Source organism: Panthera leo, chromosome A1, assembly GCF_018350215.1.
Source record: "Panthera leo isolate Ple1 chromosome A1, P.leo_Ple1_pat1.1, whole genome shotgun sequence".
NCBI classification, from domain to species: domain Eukaryota; kingdom Metazoa; phylum Chordata; class Mammalia; order Carnivora; family Felidae; genus Panthera; species Panthera leo.
This window is the reverse complement of record NC_056679.1, coordinates 19,588,277-19,614,713: the sequence shown is the minus strand read 5'-3', so window position 1 is coordinate 19,614,713 and position 26,437 is coordinate 19,588,277. Positions and strand designations below refer to the sequence as shown.

At 42.2% G+C, this 26,437-nt stretch overlaps 2 protein-coding genes across 8 annotated transcripts in view; both read left to right on the top strand.

The window, feature by feature from the left end:
- WDFY2 (WD repeat and FYVE domain containing 2) overlaps positions 1-26,437 on the top strand; it is a 178,886-nt gene that overhangs the window by 122,920 nt on the left and 29,529 nt on the right. For all 7 annotated transcript variants that reach the window (XM_042908923.1, XM_042908724.1, XM_042908787.1 and 4 more), the window contains 2 exons: positions 7,717-7,867; positions 17,070-17,182. In XM_042908923.1, coding sequence (XP_042764857.1) covers positions 7,717-7,867; positions 17,070-17,182 — 264 coding nt within the window. The remainder of the gene's footprint in view (positions 1-7,716; positions 7,868-17,069; positions 17,183-26,437) is intronic.
- LOC122202791 (ubiquitin-conjugating enzyme E2 variant 2) lies at positions 7,873-12,854 on the top strand. Its single transcript, XM_042909362.1, has 2 exons — positions 7,873-7,939; positions 12,070-12,854. The coding sequence occupies exon 2, from the start codon at positions 12,124-12,126 to the stop codon at positions 12,559-12,561; it is 438 nt and encodes a 145-aa protein (XP_042765296.1). The 5' UTR covers positions 7,873-7,939; positions 12,070-12,123; the 3' UTR covers positions 12,562-12,854.

Here is a 26,437-nt window from a genome sequence, read left to right as displayed (position 1 = left end):
TTTTGGTGTAATTTGTTACACAATACATACAGATAACCAATACATACATGTAATGTGATAACCACAAAATGGTATTTCCTTGCTGTCCCGGTCCTGTTCTACTATAAAGGGTGAACTTTCTGATAGTCACTTTACACTGTGGGCTTTTGTGGAGCAGCTCAAATTCTTTAATGGTTCTCACTTTTGTTGTTACTAGGCTACATCGCCTGTACTTGTGAAGCTATTGCTTTTTTTTGGGGGGGGGGAGGGAGTAGTTTTGTTTTGTTTTTAGCCTAAATGCTGGACTTCACATTCTGTTATTCATCATCTCATTTTATTTAGTCCATCATCTCAGCTTATCAAGATATTTTGAAATCCCAGTTGTCATTAAATCTTTTTTTAATGTAATGCTAAGCCCGTGAGAGAAACAAGAGGGAAAGTCCCACGTACCAGAAGCAAAGAAAAGAACTAAAACTCAAAGTGATAGTATACTGTACCTGACATGCAGCTGTCTTGGGGAGAAAAATAGAACTTCTAATAGCTTGAAGCTTTTGTATGAACATTCACTTAGGGATGGAAGAGAAAGCCTAGGGCTTGAGTGAGATGGGAAATTGCAACTGATATTTACATATAAAATGATATATAGAGAGGGGGAAAAGGCTTCCGGATAAATGAAAATTGCAACCTAAAATTTTGGAGTTAGAGTACAAATTTAAATCATACATGTAGGGCTAGAGGCAGCCTTAAGAATTTAACATAAAAATTGGTCCTGAGCCAATGGTGTCCTTGTGATACCTGCTAGAAATAAATTCAAAAGCTCTCTTCAGCAAGACAAGTCACACAAAGATCCTGCAGCAAAAACAAGCCCTGCTTAAGATACGTTCATAATAATAAAAATAAAATAACAGTTAAATAACAGTTATTAACAAATAAAAGTTAAAATCCACTATGAGTAAATATTAACAGATATCAAAAGGGAGGTGAACTATAATTTTTTCAGGCATAAAAAAACAGAGAGAACTCACAGACCTGCACTAAAAGAAGGAAGTCCTTCAAGAGGGAAGAAAATGATGCCAAAGGAAAATAGGGAATGAAGAACACACAAAAGAATGAAGAGCACCAAGCAGATCACTATGAGAGTTTTTCCTATTATTTACAGCTTGTCAAAAGATGACTTACTATTAAATAAAAATAATAACAAGGTAGCATGAGGATCATAACATGTGAAATTAAAATGTTTGACAACAGTAACACAAAAACCAAGAAGTGGGGAGAAATGGAAGTATACTATTGTAAGATTCTTATACTACACATGAGGTGATATAGAATCACTTGAAGGAAGACTGAAAGTTAAAGATGTATACTGCTGGCCCTAAAGCAACCATAAAATAACAAATCAGAAAGTTACGACTAATAAGGCGACCAAGGAGATAAAATGGAATCATAAAAATCATTCTCAGTTCTCATTCTCATTCCCCTCCCCGCCCCCCCCCCCCAAGAAAAGGAAGAAAAAGGAAGAAGAACATATGGGAAAATAGAAAACAAATAGCAAAGTGATAGAGTTAAACCTAACAGTTCTCAATAGTCATATTAAACGTGTGTGGTCTAAGGCCAATTAAAAGGCAGAGGCTGTCAGATTGAGTGAAAAAAGGAGACCCTAAGTATATACCACCTAGGAGAAATGCACTTTAAATATAAAGACCTAAAGAAGTTACAAATAAAAGGATAGCAAAATATATACTATGCAAAGACTAGTCAAAAGAAGGTTGGAGTGCCTATGTCAATATTAGTCGAAGTAGACTTAAGAGAGAAGAATATTACGAGGGATAAAAGATTGTATTACCAGAGGTTATTTCAAAATGACTAAGGGGTTAGTCCATCAGGAGGACATAACAATCCTAAATGTTTATGCACTTAAACATAGCTTTGAAATACATGAAGCAAAATCTGATGAAACTTCAAGAAGAGAAATAGACACATTCTCAGTTGTACTCAGAAATTTGAATATTCCTCTCTTAATAATTGATTGAATAGATCAATAATTGACAGAATAAGTAGGCAGAAAATCAATAAGGTATAAAAGGTTTGAACAGTACACAGCCAAATTACTCTCATTGATATCTGTAGAACATTCTATTCACCTAGAACAGAAGATACATTATTTTCAACTGCATACAGAACATTTATCAAGGTAGACTACATTCTGGGCCATAAAATGAGTCTCAATAAATTTGGGAGAATTCAGGTCATGCAAGATGAGTTCTCTGATCAAAATGGTATTGAAGCAGGAGTCAATAACAGAAATATCTTTGGGAAATCCCCAAATATTAGGAAGCTAAATAACCATGGGTCATCTAAAATAATCCATGGATCAAAGAAGAAATCGGAATGGAAACAACATATCAAAATTTATGGGATGCTGCTAAAGCAGTCCTTAAGGGGAAATTTATAGCACTAAACATCTATGTTAGAAGAGAAGAAAGGTTGCCCCTCCCCTGCGCGCTCTCTCTCTCTCTCAAAAATAAATAAACATAAAAAAAATAATAAAAGACAGAGAGGGAAGCAAACCATTAGAGACTTTCAAATACAGAGAACAAACAGGGTTGCTGGAGGGGAGGGGGGGTGGGCTAAATGGGTGATGGGGATTAAGGAGGGCACTTGTGACTAAGAGCACTGGGTGTTGTATGTAAATGATGATTCACTAAATTCTACTCCTGAAACCAATACTACACTGTATGCTAACTAACGAATTTAAATAAAATTAAAAAAAAAAAAAAGAAGAGAAGAAAGGTCTCAAATCAGTGACCTTAGTTTCTATATCAAGAAACCAGAAAGAGAACAAATGGAAACATAAGCTATGCAGAAGATCATAGCAGAAGTTCATGAAATGGAAAACAGAAAATAGAGAAATATCAATAACACCAAAAGCTATTGTTTTTGCTTGTTTGTTGAGATGAATATAAGTGACAAACCTCTAGCCAGACTTATCAGAAGAAAAAAAAAAGAGAGAGAAGATGCAAGTTACCAATATCAGGAATAAGGGAAGTGAAACTATTAGAGATTGTAGGAATATTTAAGGTTAATAATGAATATTATGAACAACTTTATGCTAATAAATTTGACAACTTAAATGAACAAATCTTTGAAAGGTAAAAATGACACAAGTTCCCTCAAGAAGAAATATAAAACCCTAATAGCCCTATATCTACTAAAAAATCTACTTTATAATTAAAACCTTCCCACAGAGAAAACCCTAGGCTTTTTTTTTTTTTACCAAACATTTAAGAAAGAAACAATACAAACTCTGCACAAACTTTCAGAGAAAGACTTTCCAACTGATTTTTGAAATCAGCATTACATGATACTAAAACTAGACAAAGACAGTATAAGAAAAGAAATATACAGGCTGGTGTTCTCCATGAAAACAGATGCAAAAAATCTAAATAAAATTTTAGCAAATCAAATTCAACAGTATAGGATAGTACATCATGACCAAGTGAGGATTATTCCAGTTTATATCCAGAAGAAATAGAAGCAAGAATTCAAACATTTGCATACCATTGTGCATAACAGTATGATTTACAACAGCTAAAAAGTGGAAACAGACTAAATGGCCATGAATGGTGAATAGATAAACAAAATGTGGTATATCAGTAAGATGAACTATTATTTGGCCACAAAAAAGGATTGAAGTACTGATAAATGTACAACGTGGATGAACCTTGAAAACATGCTAAGTAAAAGAAACTAGATACAAAGGACCACACTTTTTGAACGCAATCGTATGAAATGTCAAAAATAGAGGAATCCATTGAGACAGAGAGTAATTAGTCGTTGCCAGGGACAGGGGGTAGGGGAAAGGGGAGTTGGGGGTTTGGGTTTCTTTTGGGGGTGATGGACACATTCTATAAATAGAACATTTTTTCATGCTGATTGTACAACATTGTGAATATACCGGAAACCACTGAATATTATATACTCTAAAATGGCTTAAATGATGAATTTTACCTCAACAAACATTAAAAGAAAAAAAAGCAGTGATACCAAAACCAAAGACAGTACAAGAAGGGAAAACTATAGACCAGTATCTCTCATGAACTTAGATGTTAAAATCCTTTTAAGAATTCTAGCAAATCCAACAATAGTTAGAAAGAATTACATACCCATGACCAAGGGGATATATTCTAGATATGCAAAGCTGGTTTAACATTTGAAAATTAGTGTAATCCATCACATCAAAAGTCTAAAGAAGTAAAATGATATGATCATATCAATTGGTGCAGACAAAGCATTTGATAAACCCTGGCACTCATTCACGATAAAAACTCTGAGCAAACTACGAGTAGAGGCAAACCTCCTCACCCCGATAAAGAAGCGTCTACAAAGACCTAGAGCTAACAGTGTACTTAATCATGAGAAATGAGATGCTTTCTCCCTATGATCAAGATCAAGGCAAGGATGTGGTCTCTCAGCATTCCTATTCAAAAAGTATAACTGGACTTCAAGCCCGGGTTTCTGAAGCTTAGTAATATGTATGTACCTTTGAAGGATTTCTTTTTGAATGAAAGAATTCTGTCACCTTAGAAGGAATATGTGCTCTGAGTTTTGGGGTTTGTCTTGTGTTTGGTGTTTTCAGTAGACCTAGGCAGTCTGAAAGAGAGAGAGAGAGAATCAACTATGGCAGAGAGCTGATGGTTTTAGCCTTAGTTTCATCACTCGTTGGTTGCACAGATTTGAGCAAGTGACTTGACCTTTTTGAACCTCTGTCTCCTCCTCTCACATAATGGCAGCCCAGAGGTTTTAAAGCCCCTTGTCTTCTGGGCTGCTGTCATCTCCTTGGACTTAGAAAGGGATGAGAAAAAGGGACACTCACTGGGGGCCACTTTCTCCCTGAAATAGATTTGTGAAACTTGGGCCATTAGAAAGTTCATTTTTATTCTATCATTGGTGGACCTTGATTTAGACATCTGATGACAAGATCTTCAGGAGTTTCTCCAAGAAGTCATACCTTTTAAGTTAGAGACAACATTTTGATCTCGAGGGTGGCTGATACTCTGACAGGCAGGTATTTAGTGTAGAGAAGTCATAGGGTTATTGCCTCTGTACCCCTGCCATGCCCTGTTGGATTCTCTATGTTTTAAGTATTGGATTTAAAAATACCAGGCATTTGGTGGAATGGCTGTCCTGTGGATACTCTTTGTGGTAGCCATTGGTTTGGTGGCCATTCTGAAAGGGTCATCCTGCCAAGGCCAGGTCATGTCTGTAAAATGGGGAAACCACCCACCTTTATAGGATCATTTCAGAGACTAAATGAAAGAATATACAGTAAAACCTTAGTTTGTGAGCATAGTTCGTTCCGGAAACATGCTTGTAATCCAAAGCACTTGTATATTCAAAGTGAATTTTCCCATAGGAAGTAATAGAAACTCAGATGATTTGTTCCACACCCAAAAATAATCATATAAAATGATTACAGTAGTGTAACATAATACAAAATAATAAAGCAAATACAAAATACAAAGAAAAACAAACAAATTAACCCACACTTATCTTTGAAAACCTTTGTGGCTGGTGTGAGGGAGATGAGAGAGGAGGGTTATTGTGTAGGACGACTTTCACCATCACTAATGGATCACTCCTGTCTATTGGCTCAATGGAATCTTCTTTTTGTGCAACTTTAACAAGGAACCTATCCAATGACACTTGATTTTGCCTCCTTTTGAGGATTTCACGGAAATGTGACATTGCATTGTCATTAAATAGATTCATCTCTCATACTGCCTTATTTGGGTGGTGCTTTTCTACAAAATTTTGCACTGTTTTCCACATTTTACACATCTCCCTAGTCTCTTTTGAAGTGAGGGATTCCTCTATTTTTTTCTCCTTCTCTTCTGCAGATGAGATGCAGATGTAAACTTCTTATAAAGTATTTCAGTCTCAGCCACTCGCACACCTTGTTCACACTACTTGATGATTTCCTTCTTAACTTCTACTGTAATCATCTCCTTCTTACCGCTTTTCTTTTCAACCTTTTTCTGCATGGGGGCCATTGTATATGCTCACATGGATGTTGACTACAGTACAGTATTAATAACCTCTCGTCATATACTGTATTTAATGTGACTGGCAATAAGGCAGCATAGGGAAGGGTCTATATCTGCAGGCAGCCTGACCTAGAATGAAGCAAATCATTCCTAAGGTTACTCTTATATGTAACCTTAGCAAAGGACTATCCACAGGTGCTTTGAAGTGACAAAATAAAAGTACCAGTTGTGGTCACCTTCCAGAATTCTAAAAAATCACTGATTTCTGCCAAACAATGGGGCCTGAGACTGAGCATCCATGCATGGGAGATGACCACCCACAATCTCTAAACGCGCGCGCGCGCGCGCCAGAGAGAGAGAGAGAGAGAGAGAGAGAGAGAGAGAAGAACCACTAAGAACCATTGGCTCAGTTGTGATCACGGGATGTTTACCATCACATACTACTCGTATTGCAAGGCATCGCTTGTTTATCAAGTTAAAATTTATTAGAAACGTTTGCTTGTCTTGCAGAACACTTGCAGCACAAGTTACTCGCAATCCAAGGTTTTACTGTATTTAAGCGTTTGGCATTTGTTAGTAACTCAGAAATTGGCAGGTCGTACTGTTCTTGCCAATAGAGCTGCATTGATCCATCCATACTAACTTTATTTTCATGATCGAAATGGAAAACTGATGTTTTCTCCATCACGTCATCACTTTCGTGATGGGTCTGCGCTTGCCCACCAGACTGCCGGCTCCTGGGCACAGAGCCTAGGGCGGTCCGGGTTCCCAGATATCAATCTTTGGTTATTCCAGTCAGTTCTGTTCAGTGGCCATGGACCCCCTCTACCTCACCCTCTGGAATTGTATAAGAAGAAAGCAAATTTTTATTGATTTTATTCAATAATTGAGAAGCCGTGAGACCTTGGCCAAACTACTCAACTTCGTTGTGCCTCAGTTTACCCACATGTAAAATAGGGAGATGGAGTAGATGACATGAACAGTTGCTTCTAACTGTGATGCAGTTATTCTGTGGCGGTGTTGCCTCTGTATAATGAGCAATCCTGGGAGATTTGCCCTCATTATCACATGTATGTGTACTTTGACATCAGGGATATTTCATTCTCTTTTACATGGCACTTGGGAATAATTCTGTCCTCCTTTCCAGCATTTGATTTCTTATAGAAAATTCATCTAGAACTTTGTTGTGGGTTTAAGAAGCCATACTTCATCAAAAGGAGAACAGTAATGTTCTTTACTTTTTTTAAGCTTACATAAACTCACCCTGGTGACTTTATCATAAGAACATCATTGCTAACACGTTCTATTGTTTGGTGGTCACATTGTGCCACTTTCTGGCATTCTCCAGCTAAGCAGCCCTAACTTAATGTCTGAGACAGATGGCCCAGACCCTTTGGTAATGGGGGTCTGGGTGGTAGGAAACTTTTGGTTGATGTAGGTAGGAAAGAAAGAGAGCAATGGGAGGAAATGGATAGTTTGTACAAGACCGTCTAACAACTCAAGCATGCCCCTCCACAGTGGTGGGCCTGCGCTCCTGGTGAGAACCACCGTTCTGGTGTGTGTGCAATGGCTGTCATACTGTCCAGCCTACTCTGGGATGGGGAGAAGACAATGATGGATCTCTGTGGACCATGCTTCGTCAGTCTCCTTTATGATGCTTCATGGGTTATTTTCGTATCTCTTGGTTTTTCAGCGCATCAGAGCAGAGTGACGATGATCCTGTTCGTCCTGGAGCTGGAGTGGGTGCTGAGCACTGGGCAGGACAAGCAATTTGCCTGGCACTGCTCCGAGAGTGGGCAGCGCCTGGGAGGGTATCGAACCAGTGCCGTGGCCTCGGGCCTGCAGTATCCTTTGCTGGACAAAAATCCCTTGGTGGGACCTTAGCTGTTGACTCCTTTCTTTCATGAAAAGCTTGGGTATGTGCAACTTGAAAGTTTTGCATTTACTGCATTGCCCTGCTGATTAAGATTCTCACTGACTTAACCATTATGCAGATCATCAAGGGTCCTCACGGAGGTGGATTAAAATGAGGTGATTTCCCCGCAAATAACAGGTCCTGCGGAGCAGGGTTGTGGAGTGACTATGACGCAGGTCTGACATCCAGACAGGACACGGCCCGGATTTAGGAGCCTCAGCTGTCAGAAAGGATTCTGGAACATGGAGATAAAACCATCACTGAAATACAGCCTTTTCCTTCTCTGCATACAGAAGTAATTTACACATAGATATTAAGGTTGTAAAGAACCACAGGATTCCTATTTATTGTTTTTAGATATTCATGGGGGAGCTACCATGCCAGGACCAGAGTGGGTTAGCTGGTATCTACACGGTAATGGTACAGACTTTATTCCAGGTACAAGACCCTTCCAGGGTATGTAGAGTGATACTAATTCTTATCTCCTGAGTCTCCAGGGCCCATGTGCTCAGTGTGAGTACCTGTAAATGCCGGGAAATCCCCATGTCTGTTCCACTGGGCTCCAGCAAGCGCGGGCTTGATGAGTCTGAAGCCTGTGTGGGTGATGCTACCATGGAAGGAGTAAAGGGCCCCCGGCTTCTTAGTTTAAAAAGCAAAGCATCACTCTCCACCCTGTGACGAGTGAGGAGATAGATGGAAACAGATCACTTGTCAGCAAAAGCAGGAAGAAATAGTAAGACTTGCTCTCAGATGTTCATCTCGTATTTATAAAATGCCTGGTCCGTGATTCTCAACAGTCTCACAGAGTAGTTTCTGTCTCCTCACAGACGTGCCTCAGTAGCTGTATTTGTGTGTGTGTGTGTATGTGTGTGTGTCAGCTAACGTCACTCCTGTTTTTCTCTCTGATTTGCCTCACTGGAAGAGCAAGATGAAGAAACTAAGAATGGCCATGGAGGAAGGTTGTAAATGTGGCAGGTCACCAAGCAGGCCAGAAACAAGGGTGATAAGGAACAGAAGGCAGGATCAACTCCTCTTCGAGAGGGTGGTCCCACCTGTTAAGGAAAGAAAGTCTGAAGTTTGCTTTCTAAAGGCCAGTTGAGACGAGCATAATGCTTGAATTGAAATACGTGCACTCTTATGTCAGTAGATTTCTTACAGTGTTCGAATTGGAAAGGTCTTTAGAGGTCATCCTGGCCAACTCCTGGTTTTACAGGTGAGCCGGCTGAAGCCCAGAAAGGGTCACATGCCTTATCTGCAGACACCTGGCTAGTATGTCAGAAAATCACCAGACTGTGAGGCTTCTGCCTTAGGCTGCTGTTTTGTTTTGTTTCTTCCCATCATACATTTGAGAACAGAATGAATAGCATCAGTGTAATTTGTTCTTAATATGCTGACTTCGGGACACCTGGGTGGCTCAGTCGGTTAAGTGTCCGACTTCAGCTCAGGTCATGATCTCATGGTTCATGGGTTCGAGCCCCACATTGGGCTCTGTGCTGACAGCTCAGAGCCTGGAGCCTGCTTTGGATTCTGTGTCTCCCTCTCTCTCTGCCTCTCTCTCTCTCTCTCTCTCCCTCAAAAATAAAATAAACATTAAAAAGAAATCTCTTTAAAAAAAAATGCTGGCTTCTATCTCACTAGCCCAGCCTAGAGATACATCTTCTATATCACTTAACCAAGCCAAAAAATATAGAAAAAGTACAGATCTTGCCCTTAGGAAGTTGATTTTTTAAACTATTTGGAATTGAAAAACAAGACACAAATGCCCAGAATTAAAAGTCTCCTGACTGTGGCAGTCTTGGACTCTTCTCTTCAGGCATCTCCAGAAGCCATCCTCATTTTTCAGCTGTTTCCTTTAGCCACACCATGTGGTTTACTAAGCAAAAAACAAAACAAAACAAAACAAAAAACACATATGATTTGATATCAGAAGACTTTGTATGTGTGTAAAAGCCTCTGGGTTCGTTTCCCGAGGTAAATGACCATCTTGTTCAATCTTGCAGGTAGAGGGGAAATGCAGTACTACAGACAGACAGGTTCTTCCAGAAGATTCCCTCACCTCCACAGCTCTGCCTCCTAGCTCCCAATTTTGGAGCCACGGTGCCCGCCCTTGTTCCTGGGAACACATACATCCCTGAGATTTTTCCAGTGCTGCTCACTGATGGCCTAACAGCACTGCTTTTGCCACAGGTCTCCTATAGAAAACTTGTGACTTTCCCAAGGCTGGAGGGTTTTTTCTAGGAGCTGCCTTGTGTACAGATTGTTAACAGTGTTAACATGCTCATACAGTGTTGGAGTTCACATTAAAATCCAGTTTTTAAACACATTTTTTTCATGGGAACCCTCCACCCCACCTCTTCCCTCTTCTTTCTTCCACCTTCCATACTTACAGTTTCTGAAGGGAAGGAAGGAGATCTGCTGAAACACCATAGAATGTTCGGAATAGTATCAGTACCCTGATTTCTCTGCCTAGTGGACCCCGGTGGCATATATAAGAAACTTCCCCAAAGTAACCTGTCTCCTAATTTTCACCTCAAAAAGTCACTTATCCAAGTCAGCAAGTGATAGAAGTCACGTTGAATTCAGCCTTTTCTCTCTTCTTTCAGGCCTCATAGGGGAGATGTAATCGTGCAGTGAAAATAACCAAAATTCAAATTGAGAAATAAAGGAAGACAGACTGATGGCTCAAAAATTGAATGATCAGTTTCTGAATAACCTCAAATCTTTGGTTTCTTTGGCTAGAGATCTGAAGCTTCAAATATTAAGTGAGGTATAATACTAACAAGAATCAAAAGGAAGAGAGGAGAGAGGAAAGGAGAGGAAAAAGAAGAAAATATCTTACAGTTGCAGTCCCTGAGAGTTTTATAGTGCTTCTATATAACGTTACTTTGCTCACTCTCAAAACAATTAGAAGTAAAAACAAAAAGACTGAATTCTCAATTTTCACAGTGTAGAAACCAAGGCTCAGAAAGGTTAAGGACTTTCTTTAGGGGTGCCTGGGTGGCTCAGTTGGTTAAGCGTCTGACTTCAACTTTGGCTCAGGTCACGATCTCATGGTTTGTGAGTTCGAGCCCCACGTCAGTCTCTGCACTGACGATGTATGGAGATTGTTTCAGATCCTCACTCTCTCTAGCTCTCTGCCCCTCCCCCAGCTTGTGTTCTCTCTTTCAGTCAAAAATAAATAAACATTTTTTAAAAATTAAAAAAAAAAAAAAAAGGAAGAAAGGCTAAGGGACATTCTCCAGGTTACGTAACTGTTACCTGGAAGAACCAGGAGTAGAACTTGGGTGTTAGAACTCGGCTAGCCGTCTGCACTACTAAATAACGGTGGAATGGAGGTATTTCCCAAAGGTCACATGGCAGGTTGATGTTAGGAAATAGAACCGTTTTCCTTCCACCCTTCCCTTGCTGGTATTTAAATTTGTGAATACTTTATCTGGCCTTGCCTTTCAGTCTTGTCATTTGACCATGTTTGATCACATTTATCACACTTCCACAGAAATAATTCAGGTACTTTTTATTTTAAGATTTTATGCATGTTGGAGATATTTCCAAGATGTCTCCCTGTACAGTACAAGGTCTTTTCACCAAGTAGTCTCAGATCTGTTCAGGGCAAGAGTGCTGGAAAGCTGTTAAGATTATCTTGATTTTTGTATATCCTCATATCATACGTAATGCCAATCACTCTGGCTTTCAGGTTGTACTATAATTTATTTCGACCCTCTTTCAAATGGCTTTTGTTGAATTTCTTTACAAAGCATCCTATTATTTACCTGCCATCATAAAGATTGTTTTTTCATCTGGGTTCTTATAATTAAGGTAAATGTAAGGTGATCTTATTCTGTATATATCTTAGTATTGTTTTACGTGTATCTGACCGCTTGTTTGGAGAGCATAACATTTCTCTGTTGTTCTTGAGCCTGAGGGAATTTGTGATGCCTTGTTCTTCACTTTTAAAACAAGTGTTTTATTATGAAAATTTTCAAAATGTGTACCAACTGGGAGGAGAGAACATTATGGAAACTCACGTATTCATCAGATCCGGTGTTGATTCTTCTATCATTTTGGCTTTCTCTCCCTTTTTGCTGGAGTGTTTTAAAACAAATTGCAGACCGTATGTCATTTCATCCTTAGGTACTTCATTGTACCCCGCTTTAAAAATGTGGAATTTTGGGGCTGCAGGAGAAGATGGCGGTCTCCACAGGAGTTAAAGTTCCTCGTAATTTTCGCTTGTTGGAAGAACTTGAAGAAGGACAAAAAGGAGTAGGCGATGGTACGGTTAGCTGGGGCCTTGAAGATGATGAAGATATGACACTTACAAGGCAGACAGGCATGATTATTGGGCCACCAAGGACAAATTATGAAAACACAATATACAGCCTGAAAGTAGAATGTGGACCTAAATACCCAGAAGCTCCTCCATCAGTTAGATTTGTAACCAAAATTAATATGAATGGAATTAATAATTCCAGTGGAATGGTGGATGCACGGAGCATACCAGTGTTAGCAAAATGGCAAAACTCATATAGCATTAAAGTTGTACTTCAAGAGCTAAGACGTCTAATGATGTCCAAAGAAAATATGAAGCTTCCACAGCCACCAGAAGGACAAACATACAACAGTTAATTTTAGTGGATCTCAAACTTGTCTTAAATCAACAGCCTTCTACTCATGTTAATGTCTTGATTAAATATCACAATGCAAAATACCCACACATTAAGTAAAAGAATTCCAGCTGGTAAACATGACCTGGACATTTCTAAGAATATATTTAATATATGTACACCATTATGTTTTCAGCTTACGGGAGAAAAAATGCAGCACCATTTTTTTTCTCTTGTTAAGGCACTGTCATTTAAGCATAAACCTGGAGTACTCAAAATAGAATTCAGGTTTACAAGATGAAAGCATGGAGAGAAGAGTCAGATGCTGTGGAAGCATGTGTGTTTCTGAAAAGTAAAAAAATCTCAAGAAGGAAAAACAGAAATGGCATGCTTTATCCATCTTGCTTAGCGAAAGAGCTTCAGGTTGAAATTGTCTAAAGTAGCAGGTACAATGAATCTTGTCACAAATTGTGTTAATTTTTGAAGCGGTGTGGGTGCTGACTACTAGTAGTATCAAAAATATGTTCAGGATTGTTTTGATACCTGTATTTATGATAAAAAAAATGTCGTGGGGGAGGCCGATGAGTATCTGTTAAAAGCCGTTCCTGTGTGTTACATGTAACAGACATGGTAAATATTTGTTTACAGTCTTTGTTTGACAAACCATGCATTTAAGTGAAATCAACAAAAAAAGGAAATAGGTGTATGGATATGTGATTTTGAGATTAAAGTTAGTCTTAAAATGTAAATAAAATGTGGAACGTGTCCTCAGGAAAAAAAAAAAATGTGGAATTTTTCCGTAATCACAATGCTGTTACTACTCCTAAAAATTTATAACTACTACTTGACATTGTAGAATAATCCATTTTCACATTTCACTTACTGTTTCATAAATGGCTTTTTGCAGCGGATTAGTTTAAAATCGGGTCCAGACAAAGTTCACATGTTGGCTGTGGTTTTCATATCCTAAATCTCTCAATCTAGGGCAGTGATCTCCTCCCTTCACTTTTTTTTTTTTTTTTTTTTTTTTTGATGCCACTGTGACTTGTTGGGAGTACGGAGCCTGTGTTCCTGTAGACAGCCCCGCATTGTAAAGTGGCCTCTGGTGCCTCGTGATGTCATTTCCCTTGTTCTCCTACCTGTGCGTCTCCCATATTTTTCTGTAAACTGAGACCCGCCTCTAAAATATTGACTCAGTTCAGATTCAGCTCCTGCTAAGAACACTTGGTCCTTGTGCTGTCTGGTTCGTGTTGCTTCACAGCAGGAAGCCCATAGCACAGGGTTGTCACCCTTCCAGTGATGCCGAGTTGATCAGTGATTCAGGTGGTGACCGCCAGGTCCCTGCGGCTCGCACCAGCCTTTCATTCAGTGGTTTTACCAGTTGCTGATCTTCGCCTGGACCAGACCTTTCATTAGGGCTGCAAAGTGGCGATTTTTGTAATCCTATAATTTTTTCCACGTGTATTTGTTGGAATTCTTCTATAAAGTACAACTTGCAGGGCGTCTGAGTGGCTCAGTCGGTTAAGTGTCTGACTTTTTAAAAAAAATTAATTTATTTATTTTGAGAGAGAGTGAGAGCAGGGGAGGGGCATAGATAGAGGAAAAGAGAGAATCTCAAGCAGGCTCTGCACTGTTAGTGCAGAGCCCGATGCAGGGCTCGAACTCACGAACCGAACCGTGAGACCATGACCTCAGCCGAAATCGATAGTTGGATGCTTAACCAACTGAGCCACCCAGGCGCCTCAAGCACCTGACTCGTGATTTTGGCTCAGGTCGTGGTATCCCGGTTCATGAGATCGAGCCCCGCATCTGCTTGGTATTCTCTCTCCTCTCTGTCTGCCCCTCCCTCCCACATGTGCTTGAGCTCTCCCCCCCTCCCCCAAAATAAGTGTATATACATTAAAAAAGATAAGTAAAATAGAACTTTGCCTCATTAGCTAGGGCTAGTTGCTTACCCTAAGATACAATTAATATGGAAAAAGCAACAAATTCGTAATTGTTTCTCTTTAATTGCTCATTTTCAGAGGAGAGAGTCAGTGCCCAGGTTACCTCCAATAGGTGTCTTTTTTTTTTTTTTTGAGCATTATTATAAACTCTTAAGGTTTTTAAAAATAATATATTCAGTCCATTTCAATAACTTGCCTTCTTCGATGCTAATGTTAATCTATCTTTGGCCAGTAAGAGCCCCATCATATTGGCTCTAGTGTCTTTTGATACAGCTCCTCTTGCCTTTGGTGGCTTCCTTTTTTGGCACAGCATGTCTGAAGCTCTTCTTGTACCTTCTTGTCCCAGTCCTGAATCAGCCATTTCTTTTAGTGAGGAATAGGACTCAGAGATAACTAGGAACTGTATGTGTGTGTATTCTTGAAAAGAAAGTGAATCGTCAGTTCATATAATGGTTCTAATCCAAATGTAGCCTTATAAGGTTTTTACCTCACTTTTGTACTTGATTCTTTTATCTTGGACTGAAAATTTTCGTTCCTAAAACATGAACTTGTTTTTGCTTTATCCAATGGTATATTTTTAAGCTGTTTCAAAATACTAACTATAGAAGTATTATAGTTACAAGAGAACTGAGTGAGATTTTAGACTTATTTGCAGTTTTCTTTGTCTTTGGAGTACATTCCCCCCAAGGATGTAAAGTTGAAATGCTGTGTTTTAAAGTCACTTGAAGTAATTCTGTTAACTGTGGTTATGTCACCAACTTGATAGTTAGATTCCTTCATTTATGCTTTGTCATCAATATGGGGGATTTTTTCTTTTAATCTTATGCATATTTTTAATATGTGAAATAATGACTTGATTCCAGAATGCAAGCTATGATGAGAGAAGACTCACCACCAGCCCTGTCTCCTCACCTTGTTCCTCCCTCCTCCATAGGCAGCCATGTGTGTCAGATCTTGATTTGTCCTTCCAGAGCTTCCTTTTGTGAAATGAGCACGCGCACGCACACACACACACACACACACACACACACACACAACACACACATATATTTCTATTTCTCTCCCTTTCTTACACAAAGATAGTGTAGCTTATAAACTCTTACATGCCGTGGCTTTTCTTCCCCCACTTAATAATGTATCCCAGAAATTCCTCCATGTCTGTTTGCTTATGGTATGGAGATCTTTTTTTCCCCTAGCTGGATAGGACTCTATCGCTTGCTTATATCATAGTTAGTTCAGTAAATCCCCTTTTGATGGAATTTTTTGTTGTTTTCAAACTTTAGCTGTTAAAATAACGTGGAGTGAATAACCTGAGGCATGCATTTTGTACTTTGGCCCGAGTGTATCTCTGGGATAGATCTCTAGAAGGAGGGTTGAGTGGTTTTATCAACCCAGGAAGCTCACTAGAGACTCAGCGCCTTAGGTTTTTACTAGAGACTAGTCACGTAGGCAGCCTCTTTCTGACATGTACCAAAATTACAGACTGAAAAGGAAAGCAGGCATTTGGCAAAAACCGTATCATTTGCACGGTTCAGGCACAGTGAACCACTCTTGTCTGTTAATGGTGGGACCCCCCTGAAAACCAGTTGCCAGATACCTTGCCAGCCTTGTGAGCAGCCTTTCAGAGGCTGGCAGTCAGGCCTCTCTTGCACAGCCCCGTTTTCATTTTCATGTCTTCTGGAACTATGTGTTCATATATTTTGCCCGCTTTCCTATTAGGTTTGTGGTTTGTTCTTTTTATGTTAGAGATTTGGGCCTTTTGTGACGTAAGTTGCAAATATTTTTTCCAGCTTGTCTTTTGGCTTTGCTAATGGTGTTTGTTTTGTTATTTGTGTTTTTGAGCAGTAGCTTTTCCCACTCCAAGGTTAGAAAGGAGCTCTCTCATCTCGAACTTACATTTTTCATTTTTTACATTTAGATCCTTCATCCATTTGCAGTTTATCCTGATACGGAATGTGAACTACGGATCCTGTTTTGTTTTCCAAATGACTATCCAGTTTATGTCAACGCTTTTGTTTTTTTTTTTTTTAACCCATCTGTTCCTTATTCCTTGAAGAGCCACCCTTATCAGACATGTACTACATTTCTGTATACTTTGGGGTCTATTTCTAGACTTGCCATTTTGTTCCATGGGTCTGTTTGTCTATTTATGCATCAATACCACACTTGCACTTAAAAAGACTGTGTAACGTGTTCTAATACGTGGTAGGGCTAACCTCCCCTATCACATACCGTATTGCTTTTATTTTTAGAATATTCCTGGCATTTCTTGTTTATTTATTTTTTATATGAACTTAAACTTCCCTAGTTCTAGGGAAAAAAGCTTATGTTGATATTTCTATAGAGATTATATTAAGTTTGCAAATTCATATTGTGAGAAATGACATGTTTATCGTGTTAAGTCTTACTGTCCAATAATACTGTGTCTTTCACTCTGTTATGCCTGCTTTTGTATCTTTCAGCGTTATGTCCAAGCTTTGTTCATATGGGATTTGCACGTTTCTTGATTTGTTTGGTTATTTATTTATTTTTGTAAATCCCTCCATTCAATTTTGAGAAATGATCCTTAATGCTTACATGATAGATTTGACGTTGAAACCCGGCATGTGTTTATTGGTGACCAGTCGGGACAAGTAACCATCCTCAAACTGGAGCAAGACAACTGCACCCTGGTCACAACGTTCAGAGGACATACAGGTGGGATTGAAAGCAAAATCTCCATGTGCCTGCTCTCACAGTGACCTATCTATCACCTGCTGCGTGTTCTGGCCTTCAGATGCTGTGTTGTCAAAGTGACAAAGTATAGCATGCACACAGATACAAGGGATACGTTGAACTGATTCCACAATGGTTCAGTAAGATGTTATGTCCAAAATTTCAACACCAGTGCAAACAAAGGAGGAACAAGTCTATTTCCAGAGTGTTGGTGAGTTGGTTCTATGTCACATTGCCCTGGAGAAAGCCAGTGTTGGCATATGCTGATGAGACATTGTTTTGAGACCATGTGGCAACTGCATAAACCTCAGGAAGGCCAAAAAGACAGCTGCCTCAGTCTGTCCTTGCCCTTCTTGGAGCGAGAAGATGGCGTGCAAGACAGACATGCCCGCTTCTAAGTCCAGTAAAATAAAAAATATGGTCATTGGGGCTAGCTAGGCTGCATAAAAAGGCACGGGTTCGGTTTTAACTTCCTTCTGGGCTCTTCTCAGTGTAAAACCCAAGACTCCCTTTATTATTTCGGATTTCTTTGTTGGGGAAGGGCTCAGGATCTGTTCAGGATCATTTAAGTCAGGTAATATAAAATACCCATGCTTAGCCTTTGAAAGACTTGAATAGATGATGACGATTAGTTTTTACTGGTATTTTTAATCTGCGATGTTGACCCTGGGAAATGAGTCACTGCCTGTTTTCGTGGCTCTTAATGGGCTTTTATGTCTCCCACAGATTACCAACCCATGATTTAGTACAGAACAGGGTTCTTATTGAGTTCAGATGGCATATAAGAACAGAGGTAGGTGAATGAAGATGTAAAATGGGATAGTACCTAGATCATAAGGAATTTCCTCAAGGGGAAAAAAAAGAATGCAGTAAAGAGGAAATTGAATCCAGGGGAAAAGAGTCATAAAAGATAATTATCTATGTTTTCTGGGAAGAAGAACACATAGAAGCATCTGCTGTGAATAGGACCCAGGTCTTTCCTGATTGTATTTCTCTTTTTAGCCACCTCCACCCTGGCTAAGCCTGGCCTGGTAAGGACCCAGAACTGTCCCACATCAGGAACCTTAAACTGCTATGTGTCACTGCTGACTTCAGTCTCCTAATCTTTCGCTTCTCTGAACCCTTCCTCCAGCTCCCCTTACTCTTGCCCTCGTGGCCAGTCGGTCCCTGCTGGCCAGTCGCTCTTGTCCTTGTTGGCCAGTGTCTGCGCCCCATCTTCTCTCCCTTTCCAGAGGGGTGTCAGCCACTAGGCGCCCAGCGTTCTCTGGTCAGGCGCCCTCGTTCTTCCCTGAAGAACACGTCTGCCATTCACACCCTCTCCAGCCCTCCTGTGCACTCAGCCCCTGGGGCTGCTGCAAGGTCACGCTCTGAGCCCGGGGCCTTCTTCCCCACTGCACATTCAGCATTCCAGTCCAGCTGCCAGAGTCGCCTCAGTCCCTGCACACGGTCCCTTGCAGGTCCTCAGGACTCCCCTCCACTCCTCCAGACCTTCACCACTCCCCACCCCACCCGAGTCCCCTCTCCCTCCCCAGACTCCGCCTTCAAAGAAAAATAGAGGTTAGCCAATAGAGGCTTTAAAACTGTTTTCTTGCCCACCCTGTGTTCCTCTCCAACAAACTTCTTCTGCCTCCTCCTTATCTCTTGCTCTCGGGGTCTCCACATCGAAAACTGTTCCCCGTGTCTCCCTTTTGACCAGCTCACCCTTCTCAATTTATTAACATGCTCAAATGCCTTGCCTTTCTGTTGGACAAACAAAACCCTCCCGACCCCGTATCCTGTTGTAGCAACGTCCGTCTTACTCTCTTAACAGCAGTGCTGCTTTTTCCTTTTTCTAAATTATGGTGAACTGTACCTCATCTAAAATTCACCATTTTAATCACTCTTAAGAATACAGCGCAGTGACGTTGAGGACATTCATATCACCACCATCCGTCCACACAACATGCCCTGTCTCGTAAAACTGAAACTCTGACCCCACCGAACGCGCACCCGTCATTGCCCCTCCCCCAGCCCCTGGCAGCCACCATCCCGCCCTCTGTCTCTGAGTTTGCCTGCTCTGGGTCCCTCGCAGAGGGGACTCGTACACTAGGCGCTGTTCGGTGACCGGCTTCTTTCACTCGGCGTCATGTCTTTCTGTTGTAGCAGACGGCGGGGTGTCTTAAAAGAATATCGTTTTCCAGCCGCTTCCAGTTCTTCACCTCTCATTTCCCTTCCATCCACCTGCAGTTTGGCTCCATCTCTCGCTCCTCTGACGCTCCTGTCCCCAAGGTGGCCGGTGACCTGCTGGCTGCTGAATCCAGGGGACGTGTTTTGGACCATGTCACCATGAACCTGTCGGCAGCGCTTTACATTGTGGCCCTTCTCCTTGCCTGTGGCCGCCCTCCTTGGGCTCCTGTGACGCGTTCGCACCCGGTTTTCTTCTGCTTCTCTGGCTTGTCTTTCTCCTCTCCTTCGTGATCTTTTTTGTGAGTTCTGCCCCGGACCCTGGTCTCTTTACACTCCACGCTCTCCCTGGTTGATCTCAGCCACTACCCCCCGTCATAGACATAAAAGGTACAGTCCTTTCCTCACATTTTTTACACAGTGAGGGACGTGGGCGCTAAACAGTGGTCACAGCGCTTGGTGGCGGGGGCAGGGGGAGGCGGGCACTGGGCACTTCAAAGAACACAGAGTGGCCACGTCACTCGGACAGGAGTGCGAGTCTGTCAGGAAGGCCTTCCCGGGGGAGGTGTTGCCTGACCTAAGATCTTTGGGAAGGAGTAAGCGTTGAGTTCATGAAAAAGAAGGGAGAAGGACACTCTAGGCAGAGAAAACCAGCAAAGTCCAAGGCATGGAGATTTGCGAGAGCGTGCTGTCTTGGGAACTCTAGTAACTGCCGTTGGTGGGCACACCGACTAGCAGGCGGCAGGCAGCCAGAAAGGAAGCGAGCGTCCGTTCGGATCACCGAGGCACTAGCCTGACAGCAGTGAGAAACCATAAGAGAGTTTTAGGCAAGGACGTTAGCCTGGTCAGAAGTTAAAAGATTGTTCTGGCAGCAGAATGGTAGGAAACTGTCCCTCAGAATGTGGCAGGAGTGACGGGAAAGCCAAGAGTGGGTGGGCCGAAGGTGAAGTTCAGGTGGTGAGCTCAGCGGGCCTGGTGACCACACTGGGTGGTTCCCAGACCTGGTTCAGGCCGAGGTGGCTTGCAGCCTGGCTCTTTGGTACTCAGCCCTTCACTGTACGGCTGGTAACTGTGCTCTGAGTTCTCCGTGGCTGCCTCCAGGCCAGAAAAGGGGTAAGTAGCTGCTGCTTACTGGTGTGTGGGGAGCCGGATGTGGCCCGTGGGTTTCCTGTCTTCCGGGTTAGTTCTAGTACAGAATGTTACCTTGGCGTTATGCCTTATCTTTCTCAAAGAGTTTAGAGCATTCTCATATGACTTTACCATGAAATATCTTTGAGGACTGGATGTGGCCCAGGAAAGTTACTAACTAACATGAAGGCAAATGTTGCAGGTCACATATTCAACGTATTGTTATTATCCCTAGACAGTCGTCAGTCCACTCCGGCTACAGCACATCTCATTCATTTGTAGCCAGAGCAGGGATGTCTAAGAGATTCCATGATGATGCAAGCGTATTGTCGAGCTCTTCCTATGCAGTAAGCCCGTTCTGGGCCCTGGGAAGTCCCAAACTCAGCCAGACACAACTCTGGAAAAAAGGGTTTATATGGATTAGTTAATCTCTAATTCCCTCACCCCCAAAACAAAGACTTTAGGATTAACCCAGATACATTGAAGAATGATCTCAGGGGTCTTATCAGTCCAGATCCAAACTCAGAAGCAGACCGTCTTTGGTCTGTAATACAGAGTAATAGCCATTCACCCATCACTCTGTATTGTAGTACAGAAAGTCATATAAAAATGTGGGGTAGTGATGGAATTGGCCTAATAGTCATACCCGGAGGCCAGCATAGCATTTACTAATCCGCGGGGACCTAGGAAACTAGTTTTATGTTCCTTTGCTCCCTCTGCTGGTTTTATTTCTGGAAGTAAGTGCCAAGTAACATAGTTCTTTGCTATTTATGCAGAAATTAGAATGTGTTTCTACCAAAAAGTCATACACTGACTTGAACACAGAGGGGAAAAATGAGATTTTAACCACTGGAAATTCATAGTATCAATAAATTCGGTTTTTTTCTTTTCCTTCTAAGAATTATTTGGGTTAGTATGAACATATTGGAAATAGGAGGGGCCGAACATAAATTGCCAAAGCATACTACTTAACAAAAAATTAAATACATTGAATAAGTTAAATAAATTTATTAACTGTTAGGGGAATTATTGAAAGTAACAGTGTAACTATAACCAAAATAATGAAAACATGGAGAGGCATGGTTCAGTGCCAACATGCAGGTTCAGATCGTTAAGTTGAAAACTTGATTTTCGTTTACAGTGAAGACTTCCACATCCAGCAGACACGGATTTTCATCGAGTCAGCCAAATTATTAGCTCTCTGCATGATGAGGGCTGGGGTATAGGGGTGAATCAGACAAATAATGCTTGCTTATTCAACCTCTAGTCATGGAATCCAGTCGTTAAAGCGATAAATTCAGGTAGTCCATCAGGATGTTATGAGTGCCGCAAGTACTGTGAGCCCCCAGTGCCACTCACAGCACTTGCATTGGGAGTAAATAACAAGAGGGACCCCCTATCCAGAGAGCTAAGGGGAGACTGCCGAGGAAGTCGTGTTTAAAGGATCCATAAGGAGGGCGCCTGGGTAGCTCAGTCGCTAGGCATGACTCCGGATCAGGTCATGATCTCATGGTTCATGAGTTTGAGCCCCGCTTTGGGTGAGCTCGAACCCCACTTTGGGTGAGCTCGAATCCCGCTTCAGGTGAGCTTGAGCCCCTCATCGGGTGAGCATGAGCCCCATAGTGGGGGAACAGGAGCCCTACCTTGGTTGAGCACGAGCCCTGCTTTGGGTGAAACACAAGCCCCGGGTGAGCCAGGTTCTCTCTCTCTCTCTCTCTCTCTCTCTCTCTCTCTCTCTCTTTCTCTGCCCCTTGCTCACTTGCCCCCCTCTCTCTCAAAAATAAAAAATGAATAAATAAAAATTTTTAAAAATGAATAAATGATACCATAAGGAGAAAGAGTTGTCATCCAGGTGTGAGACCATTTTAGACTCCAGGTGTGTGAAGCGCATGCAAAGCCCAGAGTGGGAAAGTGTGAACAACGTATGGAGTCGCATGGGCGGTGTGGAGAGTCGGGGGCGCAGAGTACAGGTTGAACGTGCAGGTGATATTAACAACTTTGGACAGTGTTCTCAGGCAGTGGGAAACCAGTGATGAAGCAAGCAGGGGGGTAGCATGGTTTCCGTTTTAGCAAATCCCTGTGGCAGCAGTGGCGGTGGTTGGGTGGGGGTGAGAATGGATGTGCCAAAACCATTTGGAAGGAAGGCTAGGCTTGGAGTCCCACCTACCTGTTTGGACTGGGAGGTGGCGGAGGGTGTGGGGAGAAGAGGAGGGATTCAAGATTGTTTTAGGAGATTGGGAGTCCGCAGCACTTGGCATTTGGGGTGGGAGTGGCTCCCAGGTTTCCATCTGGAGCATTTGGGTGGAGAGTGATGCCATTTGCTGAAACAGGAGTGCTAGAGTTTAGAGCAGTTTGAGGAGAGAGCACCGTGCTTGGAGCTGAACATCTTCCTTCCATTTTTTCCACTCTGGCTGAAGGGTGGTGGAGTATTCTGATGACAGGGACACCCCAGGAGTGGTGGCAAGGGGACAGCTCGATGTCCTTTTGTGGATGTCAGGAGAAAAGCATAGTCTAAGAGGTAGAGCACGTTCAGCTTTACAGAAACATCCCTCACTTCAGCCCGAGTAACTGCAGAATGTAGTAAGTGAAAGGTCAGATATTTTATTCAAGAGGCCTTGCGGTTGGAGACTCAGGTGGCTCTTGTGTAGTTACAGGGAGGCTGTTCCCCTTCCTCACCCTGCAGGGTAGGCTGGAACGTTCCGGGCGAGGTGCCATATCGCACTCGTAAAGACAGATCTGGCAGTTTCCAGCCCTGACTTTGCAGCACTCCGTGTAGTCTGTAGCTTTTGCAAGATCTGTTGTAAAAGTCTCTTAGAAATTAGCTGGGCTGTGCATTTTGGTAACACGTATTAAATTTCTAAAAATGCTGATACTCTGATCCAGTTTCATGTTTGGGAATCTCTTCTAACTCAGTAGAAACATGAACAAAGTTTTACAAATAAAAATTTTCAGCTTGGCGAAATTTAGAATAGTTAAAAGTTGAGAAAAATGTAATGGTAAGTGAAATAAGGCACATCCCTGTGTGGGGTATTATGCAACCATTAAAACCTATGTTTATGAGAAAATGTAATAGTATAGATAAATTTTATAATGACAAAAACCTTTATTTTTGAGAATAAATTCATTTATGATAGAAATTGCTCTGTCAGCCATATATTGTGAAGGTCACAGGCAGGGAGAAACACACCATGAAATGAGGGGGCAGAAAGATGGAGTCTGAAGCGAAGTCAGACGAAATGATGTCTGTCATTTCAAATATCATAAACCCGGGAAACCCACAATTGCTGTGGCCCCTGGCCCTCGCACTCCGACCTAGATATGGAAGGTGAGGAAGGTGCCCTGGGTGTGGACTGCGCACAGGTGCGTGTCTGCACTGTTCTGGAAGGCAGGCTCGCTCACAGCCGTTGCCTTTCTGTGCTGCCGGACACATCTGGAGGAAGGACTGTTCGTCAGGAAGCTGTCTGCTGGGAAGACTGCTGGGAAGGAAGAGTCCAGTAGGTCAGCAGCTCTCCTCTCCACCCTTCTGTGCCCCGCTGTGACTTAGTGTGCTGCCTCCCCACCGACCCCTACCCCAAAGCCCTGTGGGGCACCTCTGTAGTGATGGCTTACTTGTTTTGCTCATTGTCTCTCACTCCTCTCTGCCATCCGATTCAACCGGCTAGGTGCTTACACATTTATTAAGCACCTACTGTGTACCAGGCACTGCGCACTATGCTTGAATACAAAGATACAGAGCCTAAAATTTACCGCGGGGACAGATTTACAATCTGACAAGGTTCAATGCGGTGGGTGAGTATAGGGCTAGAAACCACACCCAGAGGTGGGGACCTCGCATAGATGGAGAGCGCTGAGGAAGGCTTCCTGCAGAAGTCACCTGAGCTGCACCTTGAAGAGAGAGTTTACTTGGGTGATGAAAGGTCTGATGGGCACTCCAGGCAGAGGAGTAGCCACAGGTCCCATGAGAGAATGGTTTCACCAAACAGAGTGCGCATGCCCTTCTTCTCAGAATGAATCCCATCATCTTCTGCTGTGTTTGTGTTGGTCCAGTAGGGTCTGAGACTTCCTTGGTTTCATTATATCCTCAGAGCCTAGCGTGGTATCCGCCGTGTAGAAGATGCTCAGTAGATGCTGGTTGCATTGGTTTGAAATGAGTGCTGTGAGTGCACTGGTTTGAAATCGTGGTTTGCAATTTATAAGCCAACATCCACGAGACCCCATTGTTAGGACATGTACGTAGAGCTGGGAGGGACCTCAAAATTTGTTTTTCTCCCAGTCCCATCCTACTTCCCGTCTTGAAGATTTTTCTTCAATCTTTTCCACTCTTACTGAAGGGTGGTGTAATACTCTGAGCCCTAGGGGTTGATAAATATACCCTGACTTTGACTTTCTTGAACCTGGCGTTGATTTTTCTCTTCCTGACTCTGGGTTACCAGGAACTCCCCTTCCCGGCTCTGGCCCCTTACAGCCTGATGTAATGTGGAAAAAACTAGAGATTGGTCTTGTTTTTAAAACTTGAATTGATCTCCTGATGGCTGGGATAGTTTGGGAACAGGCTGATGACTGCCTCAAGGCTGACAAAACAGAGGACACTGTCATAGATGGTATAGATGGGGTCTCCTGCACTACAATCATAGCTGACACTTACTGAGCGCTCCCCATGTGCTAGGCACTATTCTGTATGTTGATGTGTATATTAACTCATTTAATCTCAACAAAATTATTGTCATCCCTGTTGTACAGATGAGGTTTCTGAGGCACAAAGACATTAAATAATTTGCCCAAAGTCACTTACCTATAGGAGTTGAGCCTAGGATCTGGTTCCAGAGCCTGTGCACTTACACTAACCACATCTAAACTTCCTATTGCTTCACCATAAACTATCCTCATCCCATAGTCACCAACAAAGAAGGCCTGCTTCTCATGGTGCGGTGCTTATAGATGTGGGTGTGTACTGGTAGGGAGTTGAGAGGGATCCATCACTTGGCACATGGTAAGCCTTTTTTAAGGTTTTCCATGTTTATTCTGACAGGATGAACAGCCCACCCAATTAAGTCTTTAATTACGTCAAATAAGCCTTTCTAACTATTCTTTTTACTAGTGCCCACCATTATTTAATCTGATATGATGCTTTAAAGAACCTACCCACTTAATATGTTGTCTTAGTCTATTCAGGCTGCCCTAACAGGCTATCATAGGCTGGGTGGGTTAGAAACAACAGATGTTTGTTCTGGGAACTGGGAAGTCCAAGATCAAGGCACTGGCTGATTGAATGTCTAGTGAGACCACTTCCTGGTTTATAGATGGCTGCTTTCTCACTATAAGCTCACGTGACAGGAGGGACTGAGGAGCTCTCTGGGATCACTTTCATAAGGGCACCAACCTCAGTCATGGGGGCTACACCCTTATGACTTAATCACCTCAGAATATCGAGGATTAGGTTACAACATAAGAATCTGGGGCGGCGGGGGGAGGGGGGGGACACAAACACAGACTAAGGAGAGGAAAAAATACATTAGTCATCTTTCCCTTTTCTGTCCCCAGTGGCTTAACCAGTCAAGTAAGACCATCTCCAGAGCGTCTCCTTGAGATGAGCATTCACTGACCTAAAAGATGTGAGGAGTAGAATAAAGGCTGTCCCACAGACAGCATTGGTCAACTAGGAAAAGAGATGCCACATGCCTGTTCCAGGTGCTAGGAACAAGGCAAAGAACATTCATGTACTTACTTCAATCATTTGCTCACTTGTCTGTGTTTATTGAGTGTCTCCCGTAAGCTGAACAGAATTCTAGATCCTAGAGACACTGTGGTGAACAAGCCAAACCCTGGCCCTCCAAGAGCTTATATTCTGTGGGGGCAGTAGACAATAACTATGTGTTCTGAAGAAAAAAATAAAACCATAGAGAGGAGAGTGGTAAGAGTGGCCAAGGAAGGTCTCTGTAAAGAGGT

What these genes read in the sequence shown, in the direction of transcription:
- LOC122202791 (XM_042909362.1), top strand. Translation starts at nt 12,124, where the DNA reads ATGGCGGTCTCCACAGGAGTTAAAGTTCCTCGTAATTTTCGCTTGTTG.